The sequence below is a fragment of the Hemitrygon akajei genome, chromosome 14, assembly GCF_048418815.1.
Source record: "Hemitrygon akajei chromosome 14, sHemAka1.3, whole genome shotgun sequence".
Taxonomy (NCBI): Eukaryota; Metazoa; Chordata; class Chondrichthyes; order Myliobatiformes; family Dasyatidae; genus Hemitrygon; species Hemitrygon akajei.
The window spans coordinates 17655881-17673954 of NC_133137.1; the positions used below are offsets into that span (position 1 = coordinate 17655881).

The 18074-nt window shown below is 41.6% G+C and overlaps 1 protein-coding gene across 4 annotated transcripts in view; it reads left to right on the forward strand.

Annotated features, from left to right (window-relative positions):
- LOC140738327 (transmembrane protein 132C-like) overlaps positions 1 to 15139 on the forward strand; it is a 1098356-nt gene extending 1083217 nt beyond the window's left edge. For all 4 annotated transcript variants that reach the window (XM_073065528.1, XM_073065529.1, XM_073065527.1 and 1 more), the window contains one exon: positions 10759 to 15139. In XM_073065528.1, the coding sequence (XP_072921629.1) occupies positions 10759 to 11955 (1197 nt within the window). In that variant the 3' untranslated portion in view covers positions 11956 to 15139. The remainder of the gene's footprint in view (positions 1 to 10758) is intronic.
- Positions 15140 to 18074: the final 2935 nt, after the last annotated feature.

An 18074-nucleotide genomic window follows, 5' to 3' on the forward strand; every position in this document is an offset into this window, starting at 1 on the left:
TTCTACAATCTTTTTTTCTGCATAACAATGTCCTGTCTTGAAAAGCATATATCCTGGAGTCTGGAGAACCATTTTAAAGTAGCAGTACCACATACTAGACCAAAACATCCATCCAGCCATTTATCAGAAGTGCAAATTCAGTGAAGGAATAAAGTTCAGAATTTCAAAGTCTCTGCACATCCTGTAGCTAGTTGGTGCTGGGATATCAAAGCTTTCCAAATACAGTATCTCTACACGTTCTCCTTAAAAGACTCGAGCAAACTTGACTAACATAAAATAAAAAATTTGTGGATTTAGTTTGATTGTGTTAAGCTTCTCTAACTGACTGGCTATTACTTCTTTAATTATAGACTTCAGTATCTTGTGAACAATAGTATTAAGCTAGTTAGACTTTCATTTCCCTATTCTTTTGAACTGAATTGACTTTACTTCTTACATCCTTCACATAGATGAGGAGTAAAAAATCATTACATCCCCGTCTGAATGTGCAATTTATAGTAATTTTAAATAAATAATATATACAACAGGGCAGTCAATATAACATAGAAATACAATTGTATCAGCATGAATTAATCAGTCTGATGGCCTGGTGGAAGAAGCTGTCCCAGAGCCGGTTGGTCCTGGTTTTTATTCTGCAGTACCATTTCCCGGATGGTAGCAGCTGAAACAGTTTGTGGTTGGAGTGATTTGGGTCCCCAGTGATTCTTTGGGTCCTTTTTACACACCTGTCTCTGTAAATGTCCTGAATAGTGGAAAGTTCACATCTACAGATGCGCTGGGCTGTCCGCACCACTCTCTGCAGAGTCCTGTGATTGAGGAAAGTACAGATCCCATACCAGGCAGTGAGGCAGCCAGTCAGGATAATCTCAATTGTGCCGCTGTAGAAAGTCCTTAGGATTTGGGGACTCATATCAATCTTCTTCAACCATCTTGAACAAGGGAGCTATGTAAGACCATAAGATATAGGAGCAGAATTAGGCCATTTGGCCCATCAAGTCTGTTCCACCATTTCATCATGGCTAATCCATTTTCCCTCTCAGCCCCAATCTCCTGCCTTCTCCCCTCATCTCTTGATGCTCTGACTAATCAAGAATCTATCAACCTCGACCTTAAATATACCCAAAGACTTGGCCTCAAATTCTGATTCCACAGATTCACCACTCCATGGCTGTAGAAATTCCTCCTCATCTCCATTCTAAAAGGACACCCCTCTATTCTGAGGCTGTGTCCTCTGGTTCTAACCTCACTCAGCATAGGAAACATCCTCTCCACGTCCACTCTACTAAAGCCTATACAGTCAGTGGCCACTTTATTAGGCACCCCTGTATACCTGCTCATTAATGCAAGTGTCTAATCTGTCAGTCATGTGGCAGCAACTCGATGCATAAAAGCACGCAGTTACGATCAAAAGGCTCAGTTGTTGTTCAGAGCAGAATGGTGAAGAAATGTGATCTAAGTGACTTTGACCATGGAACGATTGTTGGAGCCAGACAGGATGGTCTGAAATTGCTGATCTCCTGGGATTTTCATGCATAACAGTCTCTAGAGTTTACAGAGGATGATGCGAAAGATTCAGTGAGCAAAGATACCTCGTTAATGAGAGAGGTCAGAGAAGAACAGCCAGACTGGTTCAAGCTGATTGGAAGGCCACAGTAACTCAAATAACCACGCATTACAACAGCGGTGTGCAGAAGAACATGTCCGACTGCAGAACGTGTCAAATCTTGAAGTGGATGGGCTCAAGCAGCAGAAGACCTTGAACATACAGGAATACATTCAGTGGTCACCTTATTAGGTACCCAACAAAGTGGCCACTGAGTTGTATATGGTTTTCCAATCTCCTCGTACCCTCCCGGACTTCAGTGAGTTTTGGAACGGTTCAGTCAATGGCTGCACCACCTCTGCAGCCACTTCCCTTAAAAAAACTTTGGCTGCAAGCCATTGCATTCACACACTTTGTCTGCCTCTATCACCGTGAGTTTTTTCAATACATCATAGCTCGTTATAGGGATTGGTACAAGTCCTTCCATGCTATTTGAAGCTACCCTATTTGTCATTTGCAGGTGCAGAATCTTCTTTTTATGCACTGCTTATTTAAATCTCCAATATAAAATAGCATAAGTTGTCTTATATAATATGTTTAGTGTCCTCAGTAAATATGTGGACATTTCATTATCAATAAATTAATTGGAAGTGCAGTCACTCTTGGCAGTCAAGTGCAACAGCATTCCCTTAGTTCACCTGTGAGCATGGATCTTATGGGGAGGTCTAGAAATGGGGGTTGGAAATATGCCCTTCTAATGCCAAAGTGAGAGCACCACCAATGATTCAAGCTAATACCATAAAGGCCAAGCTCTCATAAAAACGTTGTAGCTGTCATATTACTTGCAAGCAAATTTCATGCGATGGCAGTGCTATCAAAAGAAGCAATTAAGCTCTACATATTCACATTTTCAGGGAGATCATACCTCCCCTAGATGCCCATGAAAATAAATCTCATCCTCTTGGAGAAGTACATAACTCTGGTCTCTCTTTAACTTTGCTTGGCATTCTGATCTCTCTCCTAATTAAAAGTTCTGGTTTCAATAATTTCCTTGAGATGGTGCTTTATTAGTGATGCTACAGGACTCAGTTTTGAAAATGCACTGAAATAAAACTAAATCTTATTTACTTTGTTGCAGACACCAGCAAGTGGTCTTTGCTCTGAAGGCTTTATGATCGAGATTAAAAATCCAATAACTCACACATCAGAGAGTCAAATATTGTAATTACAGAGATTTGGAATAAATTAACTTGTGCATTAACGTATAAAAGAAAATGTTATATGCAAAAAGAAAATTGTGGAGCCTCTGACTTTATATACGCCACATCCTTGATCTCATGGTACAGGAAGACTACTTTCTATTATGGACCAAGGAACTTGGGGCCGGTGTATACAACTCTCGAAGTAGAAAATTAATCAGACAATGTGGTGCTCAGATGAAGCTTGGCAGTTTAATTTATTATAAGAAAAATAATTACAGTGATGGAACAAGCAACACACATATTATGATATAACTTTTTAGGTAGAGCAATCTTAAATGAATAAGTCAAAGAATAAAGTTTAATTGTTTTTAGGAATTATTTTCCAAACCTTGTGAATGAAAGTTGGGGAAGAATAGAGTCAAGGCTGATTCTTAGTGAATGTAGCTAGCTTGATTGGGGCTACTGTGGATATGAAACTGAACCAATCAAGAAAATATCTTTGTAAGAGTATTGCTAAAACAGTTCTATCACATTTAAAGCATTTATCTGGATTTCAAAGTCAGACTTGTTCAAAGTAAATTGGATTTCAAATTCATTTATCACATCTACTTTCAAATGCAAAAGAGAAGAGTCGTCGGTTCAGGCCGAGACCCTTCAGCAGGACCCTTCGGCCCGAAACGTCAGCTGTACTCTTCTCCATAGACGCTGCCTGGCCTGCCGAGTTCCTCCTGCATTTTGTGTGTGTGTTGCTCAAATTTCCAGCATCTGCAGATTTTCTATTGTTTGTGAAATGTGTCATTTCAATAGCTTTCAAATGGTGCATTTAATGGTAGAGACATGTATACAATATACATCCTGAAATTCATTTTCTTTGCAGGCATCCACAAAAACAGAGGAGTGCCCCAAAGAATGAATGACATTTAAAACATTACAACCACAAAAGCTCCCCCCATTCCCCCTCCTATGCACAAGCAGCAGCAAGACAACGAACCCCCTCCCCCACCAGCAAAAAAGCATCAGCGCCCTCCACCGAGCACGCAAGTGTGCAGCAAAGCATCAGTAAAGACACAGACTCGCAGCACCCCAAAGACTACTCATTCACCCGGTATTCGACATACCACAAGCTCTCTCTCTCTCCCTAATAAAGGAAAAAGAGGGGAGACATAACAAACAACTCACTGATTTACAATGTTAAAAGTCTGTTGCGTCACTCTTCCGAGCTTTGCATTAACAACCAAACACAACCTAGGGATGTGCTGGGGGCAGCCTGCCAGTGTCATCGCTTAATCCTGTGCCAAAATAGCATGCCCACAATGTTCAGCGGAACAACACAAGCAACAACAACAGTGGTGACAAGCCAAAAACAGCAAAACAAGATCTTTTTCTCACTATCAGCCACACACACACACACACACACACACACACACACACACACACACACACACACACACACACACACACACACACACACACACACACACACACACACACACACACACACGGACGGACAGGCCTCCAACATTTACAAAATGAGATAGTAAGCTATTCAGTGTGTTGTATCATTCACCAAGTTCATGGTTGAGTTGTTCTCTAATTCCACAGCAAATAAAGAGAACTAATTTCAGAAACCTTCTTATAAGAAGTGTAAACTAATGGGTCTTCAATTTCTTAAATGTTGGATACTAATCAATTTTTCACTCAGTAAGGGTAAGCTCTTTCCTTTTGTTCTTTCATGTTAGCTTGTTTGGTCAAAGTGTCAGGAGATGGGTAAGATCAGTGAAATGAAAATCAAAGTGGAGTTTATTGGCACATGTGCAATGCAAAACCTACTTGCAGCGGCACCACAAGCAGAGATATCAGATACACAACAATCACAAGAATAAACAAAATTAGACACTGTTTTTATATGGAAGAACACAAGTAAAACAGAAACAAAATCCACTGTGGCGCAAAGTGGCCATTGGGCTGCTGTTGTGAAGCAGTGATTAGGGTTGTGCAGGTTGGCCCAAGAACTGAGTGATTGAAATTCAGTATCCGTTCTTGAACCTGGTGATGAGGGACTTCAGATTTCTGTACCTCTTGCTCGAAGGCAGTTGTGACAAGATGGCGTGGCCCCGCACATTGGGGATGTTTGGTGCTAGATGTTGCCTTTTGGAGCAGCTCCAACTCTATCAGAGGAACATTTCAAGGAAGACAGAAACCTTCATTGTTTTTGCAAAATACCCAGTCACTTCAAGAGTGATAAACCTGCAAAGGAATGGGCCTATGGCTGGGAAACAGCATTAGCCCCTAAGGTATTTTAGGATAGTTGTAATGAGTTGAATGAATTTCTTCATACTAAATTTCGATAACTCTTTGGAACTGCGATTGACAGCACTTCTGTTGAGAATTCCACAGATCCCCACCACAGAAGCGAGTGAGAAATTCTGTCCCCTTCTGTTTCTGTTTCCAATAACAAGCCTTTCAGTATATGGGCAAAAGAAATTAACAAACCCAGAGTTGAAACCTTGCTCCAGACTTTCCTGACGCAGGGCATATTGAACAGATGTTGGGGGTGAGGAGTTCTTCAGCTTTGCATACTCCTACATCATAAATTGCTGGAAATGTGGACCAATGAGCTCCAAGTACCATGATTATTCACCTAATTATTCACAACAAAGTGTGCTTCTCTGGGCTCCTTTTCCTGTTGAACATAGAAAATCCTGGTCCACTGGATGCTCATAATGGACAATGGTGGATGACATTGCCTTTTATCAGCTTCCCATGGATCAAGCAAGAAGAAAATACCAGACTACATAATGCTTTCTCATCCATAGTTTACCTGAATCAATAGAATTCAGGGTGTAACAGAAAAGTTCTCCCATCTGCAGCGTTGGTTCCAGATGTTAGTGAGGAATAGTTCTTGGGGTCAATCACATTTTATCACATCCTGTACCAATTCCTAGGTGGCAATGTTCAGTTCCACTTATATTTTTCTCTCCAGCAGACCAGTAAACTTTCTGAGGTAGATTAATGTCAGATGCATTACAGTGGGACAGTAAAATTCGGCTGGATTAGGTGAAGATCACAAGCTTCCTTCATTAATGAAAGTAAGACAGTCATTTTTTATGATTATCTACAGTACGGTCAGTTATTACAGACAACTTTTAAGCTAAATTCTATTTTTAATGGTGACATTTGAATTAACATTCCCTGGATTAATAGTCCAAGTCCTTGGAAAACTAGGAGCATTATTATGTTAATTCTTAGGCAATTGCAATTTGCGATTTATAGCCTGCAATTTGCAATCTGCTTAACTAATTGAATTTGCAGTTTCCTGACATGTAGAAGACAAGATGGAAATATGATTGAAGTTTTCCAAATGTTAAGGAGATGTGATTGAGTAGATGAAGAGAACTGGCTTTTCTCCTTGGGGAGAAAGACCCAAAATATAGAGCCGACTTTTCAGTAGTAAAATAAAAGTGGAACCTGTTAAAGAGTACATAACAGGTGTCCAGTTTTATTTCAGGCCTACAAAATCTGGAGATGAATAAACTCTTCTCGGACTTCCAGCTGAGTACAGGTACTGATTTTAACCAACATTTCAGGGATGATGCTTGGGCATGTCTAGTCTGGTGGTATTTATACCCCTGTCGTCTGTCCCTCCTGATTGGTTAGTCCTCATCCCATCAGACTTACACTGTCCCACCTTGTTTACAGTCAAATTGCAGTTCTTACTTAGAGCGAGACCTTCGTCTTTATAAAAATTCTTTTCCTCTAGTTTTACTTCAGTGGCCTCCTTCAGCAGGTGGTCCCAAAAGCCACTGGCATGGGATAGTAGTTTTGTGCCATCGAAGTCAATCCTATGGCCATTGCAAGTGCAACATTCTGCTTCGGCCAATTGTTCCGGGTAACCCAAACGGACACACTTCCTGTGCTTCGTGATACAAGTTTCCACCGTGTGTCCAGTCCGATCAATATACGCTGCCCCGCATTCACAGGAGTCTCCAGGAAGAAATAAGACAACTACGCATGTCGTTCCTACAGAATGGCTACAAGGTGAAGGAAATCAACTGAGCCCTTAAAAGTGCTAGCAGAAAAAGCAGGAGGCTAACAATGAGGAGGAACCTGTCGCTACCGCCTGTCTCCCCTACATTTCCGCAGTTTCTGGAAGGATTAATCCTTAAGAAGTACCAGATTAATACCATCCACAAACCTGTAAGGAAGCTCAAATCACAGCTGATGTGGGTCAAAGATGACACGAGCCTCGGGGTAGGTGGCGTTTTTTAAAGGATTCCCTGTGAATGCAGAACAGCGTATATCAGCCAGATGGGACACATGGTGGAAACCTCCATCAAGCAACATGAGGCATATCCATTAGGGTTACCCGAGGAAATCAGTGGTAGCAGAACACTGCATTCATAATTGCCATAGGATTGACTTCGATGTCACAAAACTACTGTGCTGTGCCAGTGGCTTTTGGGATCACCTGGTGAAGGAAGCCATTGAACTAAAACTAGAAGAAAAGAATTTTAACAAAGCCGAAGGTCTCGCTCTAAGTAAAAACTGGAATTCAATTGCAAACAAGGTGGGACAGCAGAAACCTGATTGGATGAGGGTTAACTAATCAGGAGGGATGGACAACAGGATTATAAATACCACCAGACTAGACATGCTCAGGCATCATCCCTAATGAAGATGGCAGAGTTTGTCATGGAAACGTTGGTTCAGATCAATACCTGGACCTGGCTGGAAGCCCGACAAGAGTTTATTCGTCTTATATATAGTGGGAAAGCACTAGATCTTTTTTCAGAATCTGTAAAATTTTTCTTTCTCAAAAAGGCTGAAATTTGAAACCTTTTTCTAGAAATGATAATTGATGTTGTGCCGGCTAATAACTTTAAATCTTAGATTTAAAGGCAGATAGGGTTTTTACTTTGATTTTCAGAAGGCCTTTGACAAGGTGCTGCAAATGAGGCTGTTGAGCAAGATAAGAGCCCATGGTATTAAAAGAAAGATACCAGAAATGAATAAAAGATTGGCTGACTGGCAGGCAACAATGAGTGCAAACAAAGGGGACCTTTTCTGTTTGGCTGCTGGTGACTAGTGATTCTTCACAGGGATCTTTGGAATCACTTCTTGTCATGCTATACAGTATGTCAATCATTTGGATAACAGGATAGATAGATTTGTGGCTAAGTTTGCAGATGACACAAAAATAGGTCGAGGGGCAGGTAAAAGCAGGGAGACTGCAAAAAGACTTATTAGGCGAATGGGCAAAGAAGTGACATACAGATATTGTGTAAGGAAGTGTGTAACCATGCACTTGTATTGTGAACAGCTTTGGCCCCTTTATCTAAGAAAAGATATGTTGGTATTGGAGAGGGTCCACAGGAAGGTCACAAGAATAATTCTGGGAATGAAAGGCTTAATGTATGAGGTGCATTTGATGGCTCTGGGCCTGTACTTACCGGAGTTTGGAAAAATGAGGGGGTATCTCATTGAAACCTCTGGAATATTGAAACGTCTAGATAGAGGGAATGTGAAGAAGATGTTTCCTATAGTGGAGGAGTCTAAGACCAGAGGGCATATCCTCAGAATAGAGGAACATCAATTTAATACAGAGATAAGGAGGAGTTATTTACCCAGAGGTTGGAGTATCTGTGGAATTCATTGCCTCAGATGGCTGTTGAGGCCAAGTCATTGGGTGTAGTTCAAGTGGAGGTTGGTAAGTTCTTGATTAGTCAAGGCATCAAAGGGTGTGTGGAGAAGGCAGGAGAATGGGGTTGAGAGGGATAACAAATCAGCCATGATGGAATGGCGGAGCAGACTCAATGGGCTGAATGGGTTAGTTCTGCTCCTACGTCTTATGGTAAACAGAGCTTTTTGCACACTAACTTTCATAAGTCAATGTACTGAGTACAGGAACTGGGATATGATGTTGAAGTTGTAAAAGGTGTTGGCGAGGCATAATCTGGAATATTGTGTGCAGTTCTGATCACCTACATACAAGGAAGGATCAATAAGATTGAAAGGGTCCTGAGTAAATTTACAAGGATATCACCAGGTATTGAGGACCCGAGTTATAGGGAAGAGCCAAATAGGATAGGGCTTTCTTCCATGGGGCATGGAGAATGAGGGGAGAATGGACAGAGGTATATGAGTGATATTAATAAAGTAAATGTAAGCAGGTTTTGTTCGGCTAGGGTTGGGTGAGACTACAACTAGGAGTCATTAGGGGAACACAAGGGGGAACTCCTTCACTCAGAGAGTGGTGAGAATGTGGAATGAGCTGCCAGTGGAAATAGCGGACGCAGGTTAAATTTTAACACTTAAGAGAAGTTTGGATAAGTACTTGGATGGGAGGGGCATGGAAGGCTATGGCCTAGGTGCAGGTCAATAGGACTAGGCAGGATACTAGTTCGCTGTGGACTAGGTAGGCCAAACGACCTGTATCTGTGCTGTGGATCTACAATTCTACGATTGATGGATTTCCTTAACCAGAGATATAAAAGGATGGGGCTAAAGCAAGTGTGTGGAGGTGGTCTTGGATCAGCCAGCATCACACAGGTGGAACAAGCTCAACGGATGAATAGCCTCCTTTAATTTAATGCAAACTCCACTTATTCATAATGCTAGATGCCATCAGAAGCACCCCATTGACTGAAGTATATTTACTAGTCATGTTATAAACATCATCTCTTTTTGCCTGAGAAGTCTGCACTCTAGTTATGTCCAGAGATTAACTCTGGATGTTTAATGATGTGAGCATCCTGAAACTTACAGATCTTTGATTTATATATTTTCATTGTGACACTGTTGTAGCATGAACACAGTCACCAGAGTGTTACAGCAAGTAGATGTAAAAGTAGCCTTTAATTCAACAAAATGAGACACTCTCTGGAGAAAGAGGCTTGTTCAACACAATCTTACATGTCATTTTACATGCTAAAGCTCTAAAGACAATTCTATATTTACAATATATCTACAATGCTTCCTTTGAATTAAATATAATTTTCCCAGTTCCATTTTCGCATCCACACTCCACACATCCAAGATGAAAGTTAATCAGCATCGTCTGGCTTTTCAATTCAACTGCTGACCACAGCTCCAGGAAAATATTGTCCAGTGCTGCATTTTAAATTTAATCTACCATCCACATTCAGGTCTAAAGAGTGGTTACCGAAGTTAATATTTTCTGTATACTCTAATTTTAGGAAAGATGTCAACAAAATAGAGAGAGTACAGAGGAGACTTACTGGAATGTTACCTGGGTTTCAGCACCTAAGTTACAGAGAAAGGTTGAGCAAGTTAGGTCTTTATTCTTTGGAGCATAGAAGGTTGAGGGGGGACTTGATAGAGGTATTTAAAATTGTGAGGAGGATAGATAGAGTTGACGTGGATAGGCTTTTTCCATTGAGAGTAGGGGAGATTCAAACAACAGGACATGAGTTGAGAGTTAAGGTGCAAAAGTTTAGGGGTAACAGGAGAGAGAACTTCTTTACTCAGAGAGTGGTAGCTGTGTGGAACGAGCTTCCAGTAGAAGTGGTAGAGGCAGGTTCGATATTGTCATTTAAAGTAAAATTGGATAGGTATAAGGACAGGAAAGGAATGGAGGGTTATGGGCTGAGTACAGGTAGGTGGGAATAGGTCAGAGTAAGCGTTCGGCACGGACTAGAAGGGCCAAGATGGCCTGTTTCCGTGCTGTAATTGTTATATGGTTATGTAATTCCAGAATATGCCCAATGAATCTATGGGGTGCTTGTTCACCATAACACCAACAGAGCAATGTATTCCTTCGGAATGCTTTCTACCAAACTTCTAATGATGCCCAGACTATGAGATTTCACTGAATGAAATGTTGTCCAGGAAGATGTTCTCCTTCGTAAATTGAGGGAAGGCTGAACAAGCAATCTGCCAGTGTGTGTGTGCAATCATGGCTTAACCCTCAGAATGGCAGCCCTCTGAATTCAGGATTTTGCTCGTAATGTCAATAAAACTGAAATGTGATTTTGTCTCTATTCTTTCCTCCAGGAGGCAATAATCAGTGGTTGGATCCATTTCAGTGACAACAGTCTGACTCCGCTGGATATTTACGATCCCAAGGACTATACTCTCACCGTCACTTCGAGGGAAGAGTCCGTCATCTCAACGTACCAGGATTTGCAGTTGCAATGGCCTGTCATCACTGTGGTGGGAGAGGGCCAAGGGAACCTGCTGAAAGTCGAGCTAGTGATCTGTGAGGTCTGCCAGAAATCCAAGCGGAAGAGCATCCTGGCGGTGGGAAATAGCAACATCGAGGTGAAATTCGGTCAGAATAACGTGGGTCCGAAGAGTGGTGGCGCCGACTACGGCGGGAATGGGGAGCTAGAAAACCGAGCAAGCGACCGGAGGCAGAAGAACGTAGACCAGGAGCGGGCAGGGCAGAATGGACGGTACTTCAGCAGCGCGACTGCAGATCGCGAGGAGAGCTCAATGAGGAAAGTGAGCACAACCACCAGAGCTTCCGTCAACAGGAACCAAGGTGGGACCGACCAGCTCTCCGAAGGCGGCAGCCAACTCCAAAACATTCCACTGGATGCTGCCAACTTCCCCTCACATGACCTCACCAGGATCTCCGGGGACAGTGAAAGCTTGGATGAGAATGATCTGGTGCAGGCCCCAAGAGGTCTGACAGACCTGGAGATCGGAATGTACGCTCTGCTGGGTGTCTTTTGCCTGGCTATTCTTGTCTTTTTAATTAACTGCGTCATGTTTGCTTTGAAGTACCGGCACAAGCGAATTCCCTCGGAGGCCCAAGGAACCATGAATCATTCCCACGACTGGGTTTGGTTGGGGAATGAGACAGAGCTGCTGGAGAACACCGCTGATTTATCCCCACAACAGCTCTGTGAACACACTACGGTAATAGACAGGGTAGCAGGTTTTGAAGAGAGCAACCATCTGCTCAATGGAGGAACCCAGAAGAACATCCAAGGACAGGTGCATAGGTCTGCCCTGTCCAGTGACGGGAAGGACCGCAAGGATGAACCTCTGAACTCCCCAACCACAAAGCGGAAACGGGTAAAGTTTACAACATTTACTACGATTCCACCAGATGATGGATGTCCCGCGACCAATTCAGTCCTTCTGGGTAATGAGGAAGATATTAAGTGGGTATGCCAGGACATGGGCTTGGGAGACTCGCACGAACTGAGAAATTACATGGAAAGAATACATGACAAAGTGTAACTGTGTTATCCAGTCTGTTTTCATTCTTTGCTCACCTTTATGCCTTCAGTTTTGAGTAATTGTGCAGGAAATCCAGTCATGAATGGGACCAGTTTGTGAGAATGAAATACACCGGCAGCAAAGCACAGGACTACGCAGGTATCAGACGAATCAGCAGACGAATCATGATAGATATCTGGCAAAATCAAAACTCGCAGGAATTGGGGTGACATTTGGAAAGACAATAAAAAGAAGAGGCTAACAGGAAAGGAATGCATGCGAGTGTACCGACACAAATTCAGAAACGCTGATGGAAAGAGTACATGGCAGATTAACCTGGAAAGGGAACGGAGGAAGGTGCACAATAAACTGAATGAACGTTAAAAATGAGCACTCCTGTTCAGCGACCCCTTCCTGAAAGGGAAGGACTGTGGAAGAACACTTCTGATTGGATGACACTATGACTGTAGTCCATGGGAGCTGGCTCTTAACACGAATGTCTTAATGACCAGCTCTAAATGTAATCATTTTATATGATTTTGTTAATTTTGGACTTCAGTTGTATTCTCAATTCTTGAACTCTGTGTAAAATTTATGTTATGTCTTGTTTATATTTAGACTTTCAGTTCTTCGCGTTATTATTTATGGTGTAGTAATAAGTCATACCCACCTTTATAACTTAGGTGAAATATTTTAACAAGGTATACCTAGAATGCATTGTAGATTACTAGAATGTAAAATTTATTTATAAATATTATACACATTGTAAATAAAAGTTGCTTAAGATAGCTTGAAAATTTAGCCCTTTCTGGTTCACATTGAGTCTTTGAGCTATATCTTTCTTCCATTTGTTTTTAAGGGTAACTGCACTTGAATGTAGTCGAGGGAAGGTTGCATCAGCCCAGAGACTACTGTGAGCACAGCATAATGAAAATAAATGAACCAGGAGGGGGATTGGCAATGCTAATAAAACAAATGGATCAGGCAGCTGTACTCCATCACAACTGCGGGAAGATGTCAGTGTTGGCTTCACACGTGGCTCATTAAAGCTGTAGGTCACCAGAGTGACAGTCAGCTTCCAAAGCTTACCTGCTTCTCAATTTTTTCGTGTGTCACTGTCCGCAGCCATCCACCAGTGAATTTGTTTGGCAAAGGCACATCAGTAGGTTCATGTCGTAAGAGTTGTCAACCTGCTACGTTGTTTGTTTTGAAAGAAGCAGGGTTGAGCCATATAGATGATACCGAGAAGTGGGCTATTAATAAGAACTTTGAGGACAAATTGATGCAGAAAAGCAATAAGGAACAGTTTAAATATGAAAAGTACCAGTTCCCTTTATGAATTAAGTGAAAGTTCACTATCAGTTTGAAAGCAAAACATGAGGGAATACTTTGTATGTGTACTAAGGTACCTTACCAGGAATCGAGGTCAGGGACATATCTTCAAACAGTGTATAAGCCTAATTATTTATATTCATACTATGTACAAACTACGTGTTACAGATCTGTAATATTTACTTGAACCTTTAGTTGCTTAATTAAGGCATAACTGTCAGCACTTACTGGCAGAATATATTTTTGATTAAGGTGTTAAGAAACAAGGTGAGGGGTTTCTATCATCAGTGGAGCCAAGTGCAGCCATGGTCTCTGGTGTGGTAAGGAGCAATTTTTCAGTTCAGTATTGCAGTTAATGCATTATTTGTCATTTTGTGATTTTTCAACTCACTGATCTCCTATGGTATTGCTATTTTATATTAACGTCTGCAGGGCACAGAATCCACATCAGTGATTTGTTATGATTGATGAAGATCAACATCTATTTACATCATGCTTTTTTTAAAGTAATGTGATACATACCTGAATGGTTTTGATTTATATATTCCCTTATTTTCTGTATTGATTTTTTTTTCTCCTTTTCCCCTCAGCATTATTAAGGCTGAACAAGCTGTCTTAATTTGAGGAGGTAATTGTAATCTGAAGGACTGGGGAGACAGGGTAGTTAATTGCTCATTATTTGAAACAAGATAAGGTGTGAGTGAATTCTTCCTCTATTAATTATAGGCAGGGTTAGGTAAATGGGAGAGTAAAGATTTTGTGCTGAGGTGCTCCTTTGGTGGCAGTCTCAGGAGGGGATGGGACTGAAGGTGATGGGCAGAAAGGATTGGAATTGATGGCAATTGGCAGCATATTGTAAGGGATTTTTATCTTACCGAGAGGGAATTTAAAACCCAGCTGAACTGTGGGGTGATGTGGGTAATGGGGGAGGACATGTTGAAGATGTAATGTGTGTTTGGGCCAGTAGGACATTCCTTAGAGAACGGGAAGGGAGGCAGCACAAACCTACAGCAATGTGGGGACTACTTTCAGCAACTGGGGCAACAGCTCGGCATATAAATATCGAACACTTTAAAAAAAAATCCAAAAGACAATCCTTCAGTTCTTTTTCGGGTAAATAAGGCAGCGCCAATCTTTGATTTTTTTTTACTTTAGGAATTTTAGAACTATTGAGGGAAAAGAGTCACATTCCACCCTCTGCAAGTATTTTGAGTGAAGCAAAACTTTTACTTTAAACTTCATTGTGTTCCCCTGACTGTTCTCAGTTTGTACTGGTTTTCAGAAATTCTTCTTTGGTGGTTCAGAAGCCATTTTTCATGATTTGATTCATGTTGATCTTTTCCCCTCAGTTCTGGTTTTATTGACTGAATGCAACTGCAAACCTGACTGAATTGAATACAGGAAGTGTACAAGCTTTAGATATAGATTGGCTGCTAGAACTGTAAGAGAACATCATTGTTGCTGAGAGAGATCCCTCGGCCAATAATGTGATTTTAGGCTGAAGGCGATGTGCATCTCAGCCAAGAAATCCAAACAATTGAATAATTCCGCAAAAGTCTGTATGAATTGTATATTTTCTTAATGAGCCTTTCATTCACTGAAAAAAAATGTGAAGCATGATGTGTTAAAACAAAAGAAGAATTCTGGTGTAATATACTAAGGATCTGTGTGCAGCCAGAGTAAATCCCATTGCAAAAATAGCCAGACAGACTTTGATGGAATCGAGACTAGAAATTAAAATCCAAGAAATCCACGTTTTTATGAGTTGCTTGGTGTACTCAGTACACAGGGTCTGTGTGTGCCATATAAAGGAAATGTTTTGTTAACATGACTCATTGATTGTGTTTTCAACAGCCACGAATAAAGAAAGGAAATAGACTTCAACTATATTTGCAGCCTACTTGATCAAAGTTTAGGAAGACACTTAAGCATTCAATAATCGGCGAGGATTTAAATGTGAGGCAGTGGCAGTGATCTTCACAGAAACAATTTCTATGATAATATATAAGATCAAAAATTTAAAAAAGAGTGTAAAGTAGGACATTCGTAAGCAAACATGGGGGCTTTTATTCATGATAATGTAGTAAGAATAGACACTGCACTTCCCACAGCTGTTATCTGTGGATTGACACAAAAAATATTGTTAATATTGTTACTATTGAGTGCTGGTTTATTTATTAATAGCAAGGCATACAAGATTTATTTTTATTAGCAACAGGGTGGCTCCACTTAATTTTTCAAAGGTTTCTCGTATTTGGTGTAAGCAATGGGATAAGGGAATAATGATTTTGGATTCGTTTAATGGAGACAGAGAGATTTCCCCTTAGAGCTGCCCCACAGAGTGGCTGTCATAGGGACACAGTGTTTATTCACCTGAACGAAGTCCTTAATTATGGTTGTTATGACCTTCATTTAGCTCAGAGGTTCCCAACCTTTTTACACCATCTAAGCCTACCATTAACGGAGGAGTCTGTGGACCCCAGGTTGAGAACCCCTGATTTAGGTAATTTTCCCAGCAATAGAATAAAACATGTAAGATTCCACAAAATGACACAGCCTGCAGCCCGCTATACTACAATAACAACGTTCACCAGCTGCGTACATTCTGGAGGATCGAAATACTGAGATTGAGAAGGAGGTACACCCAACGATTCAGTGAACTAATGTCTGGAGTCCGGTGCAGAACTTCACTCTGCTACGCCCTCTAGTGTTCCAGTTCCATAGAGGGATAATTCCTCATGAGCAGGCGTAGAGCTAGTATTTAACATAGGGAAGACTTATGCTAGAAGTAAGATTTAATAATGTTTCTGAACACTAAAGATGCTGTATTTTGTGGTAAGGGCCAATCAGATCAGTACAAAATTACGGGATTTTGAAATCTACAATAGCAGATCAGTGTCTCTGAAGATCAATGGTGCTTTGTGGGAATTCCAAGCTGTGTATATACCTCCTCCCTCAGCTCCATTCAAGGCCCCAAGCAGTCCTTCCAGGTGAGGCAGCACTTCACCTGCGAATCTGCTGGCGTCACCTATTGTGTCCGGTGCTGCCAATGGGGCCTCTTCTAATTGGTGAGACCCATTGTAAATTATGGGACCACTTCATCAAGCACTTCTGCACCATCCACCACAAGTGGGACTTCCCAGTGGCCAGTCATTTTAAATCCCATTCCGACGTGTTGGTCCATGATCTCCTCTTGTGCCAAGAAGTGTCTACTCTCATCCCATCTGGGCAGCCTCCAACCTGATGGCATGAATATCAATTTCTCCTTCCTCCACACCACCCCCCTTCTTCTATTCCCCACTCTGATCTTTGACTTCTTCTCACCTGCTTATTACTTCCCCCTGGGTCCCCTCCTCCTTCCCTTTCTCCAATGATCCCCTCTGCTCTCCAATCTGATTTTTTTCTTCTCCAGCCCTTGTCCTTTCCTACCCACTTGGCTTCACCTATCACTTTCCAGCTACCCTCCTTCCCCTCTCCCCACCTTTTTATTCAGGCATTTCCCTCTCAGTCCCGAAGAAGGGTCTCGGCCCAAAATGTCCACTGTTTATTATTTTCCATAGATGCTGTCTGACCTGCTGAGTTCCTCAGTTGACCTTCAGGAATACCTTCTGATGACTCTGGTGACAGAGGGAGGCTCACAACCCCGATGAGTGAGGGAGTGTAAATCTGTTTGTCACTGTCACATGTACAAGTCATAAAGCTTTTGTTTTGCACGCTATTCATCCAGATCATTTCAATGCATTGAGGTAGTGCAAGGGAAAACAGTAACAGAATGCAGTACAAAGTGTTACAACTACAGACAAAACATGTAGTGTAGGTAGATGATAAGATGCAAGGTCATGTTGGGGTAGATTGTGAGGTCAATCTAGGGACTATTTGCTAGTCTTACAACAGTGATGGAAGCTGATCCTGATGGTACATGTATTCAGGCTCTTGTATCTTCTGTCCGGACCTCACACCCACCAGTCTCAAGGACAGCTTCTTTCCCACTATATAACCATATAACAATTACAGCAGGGAAACAGGCCATCTCGGCCCTTCTAGTCTGTGCCGAACGCTTACTCTCACCGAGTCCCACCTACCTGCGCTCAGCCCATAACCCTCTATTCCTTTTCCTGTCCATATACCTATCCAATTTTACTTTAAATGACAATACCGAACCTCCCTCTACCACTTCTACTGGAAGCTCATTCCACACAGCTACCACTCTCTGAGTAAAGAAATTCCCCCTTGTGTTACCCTTAAACTTTTGCCCCCTAACTCTCAACTCATGTCCTCTTGTTTGAATCTCCCCTACTCTCAATGGAAAAAGCCTATCCACGTCAACTCTATCTATCCCCCTCATAATTGTAAATACCTCTATCAAGTTCCCCCTCAACCTTCTACGCTCCAAAGAATAAAGATCTAACTTGTTCAATCTTTCCCTGTAACTTAGGTGCTGAAACCCTGGTAACATTCTAGTAAATCTTCTCCATACTCTCTCTATTTTATTGACATCTTTCCTATAATTCAGTGACCAGAACTGTACACAATACTCCAAATTTGGCCTTACCAATGCCTTGTACAATTTTAACAGTACATCCCCACTCCTATACTCAATGCTCTGATTTATAAAGGCCAACATACCAAAAGCTTTCTTCACCACCCTATCCACATGAGATTCCACCTTCAGGGAACTATGCACCCTTATTCCTAGATCATTCTATTCTACTGTATTCCTCAATGCCCTACCATTTACCATGTATGTCCTATTTGGATTATTCCTACCAAAATGTAGCACCTCACACTTATCAGCATTAAACTCCATC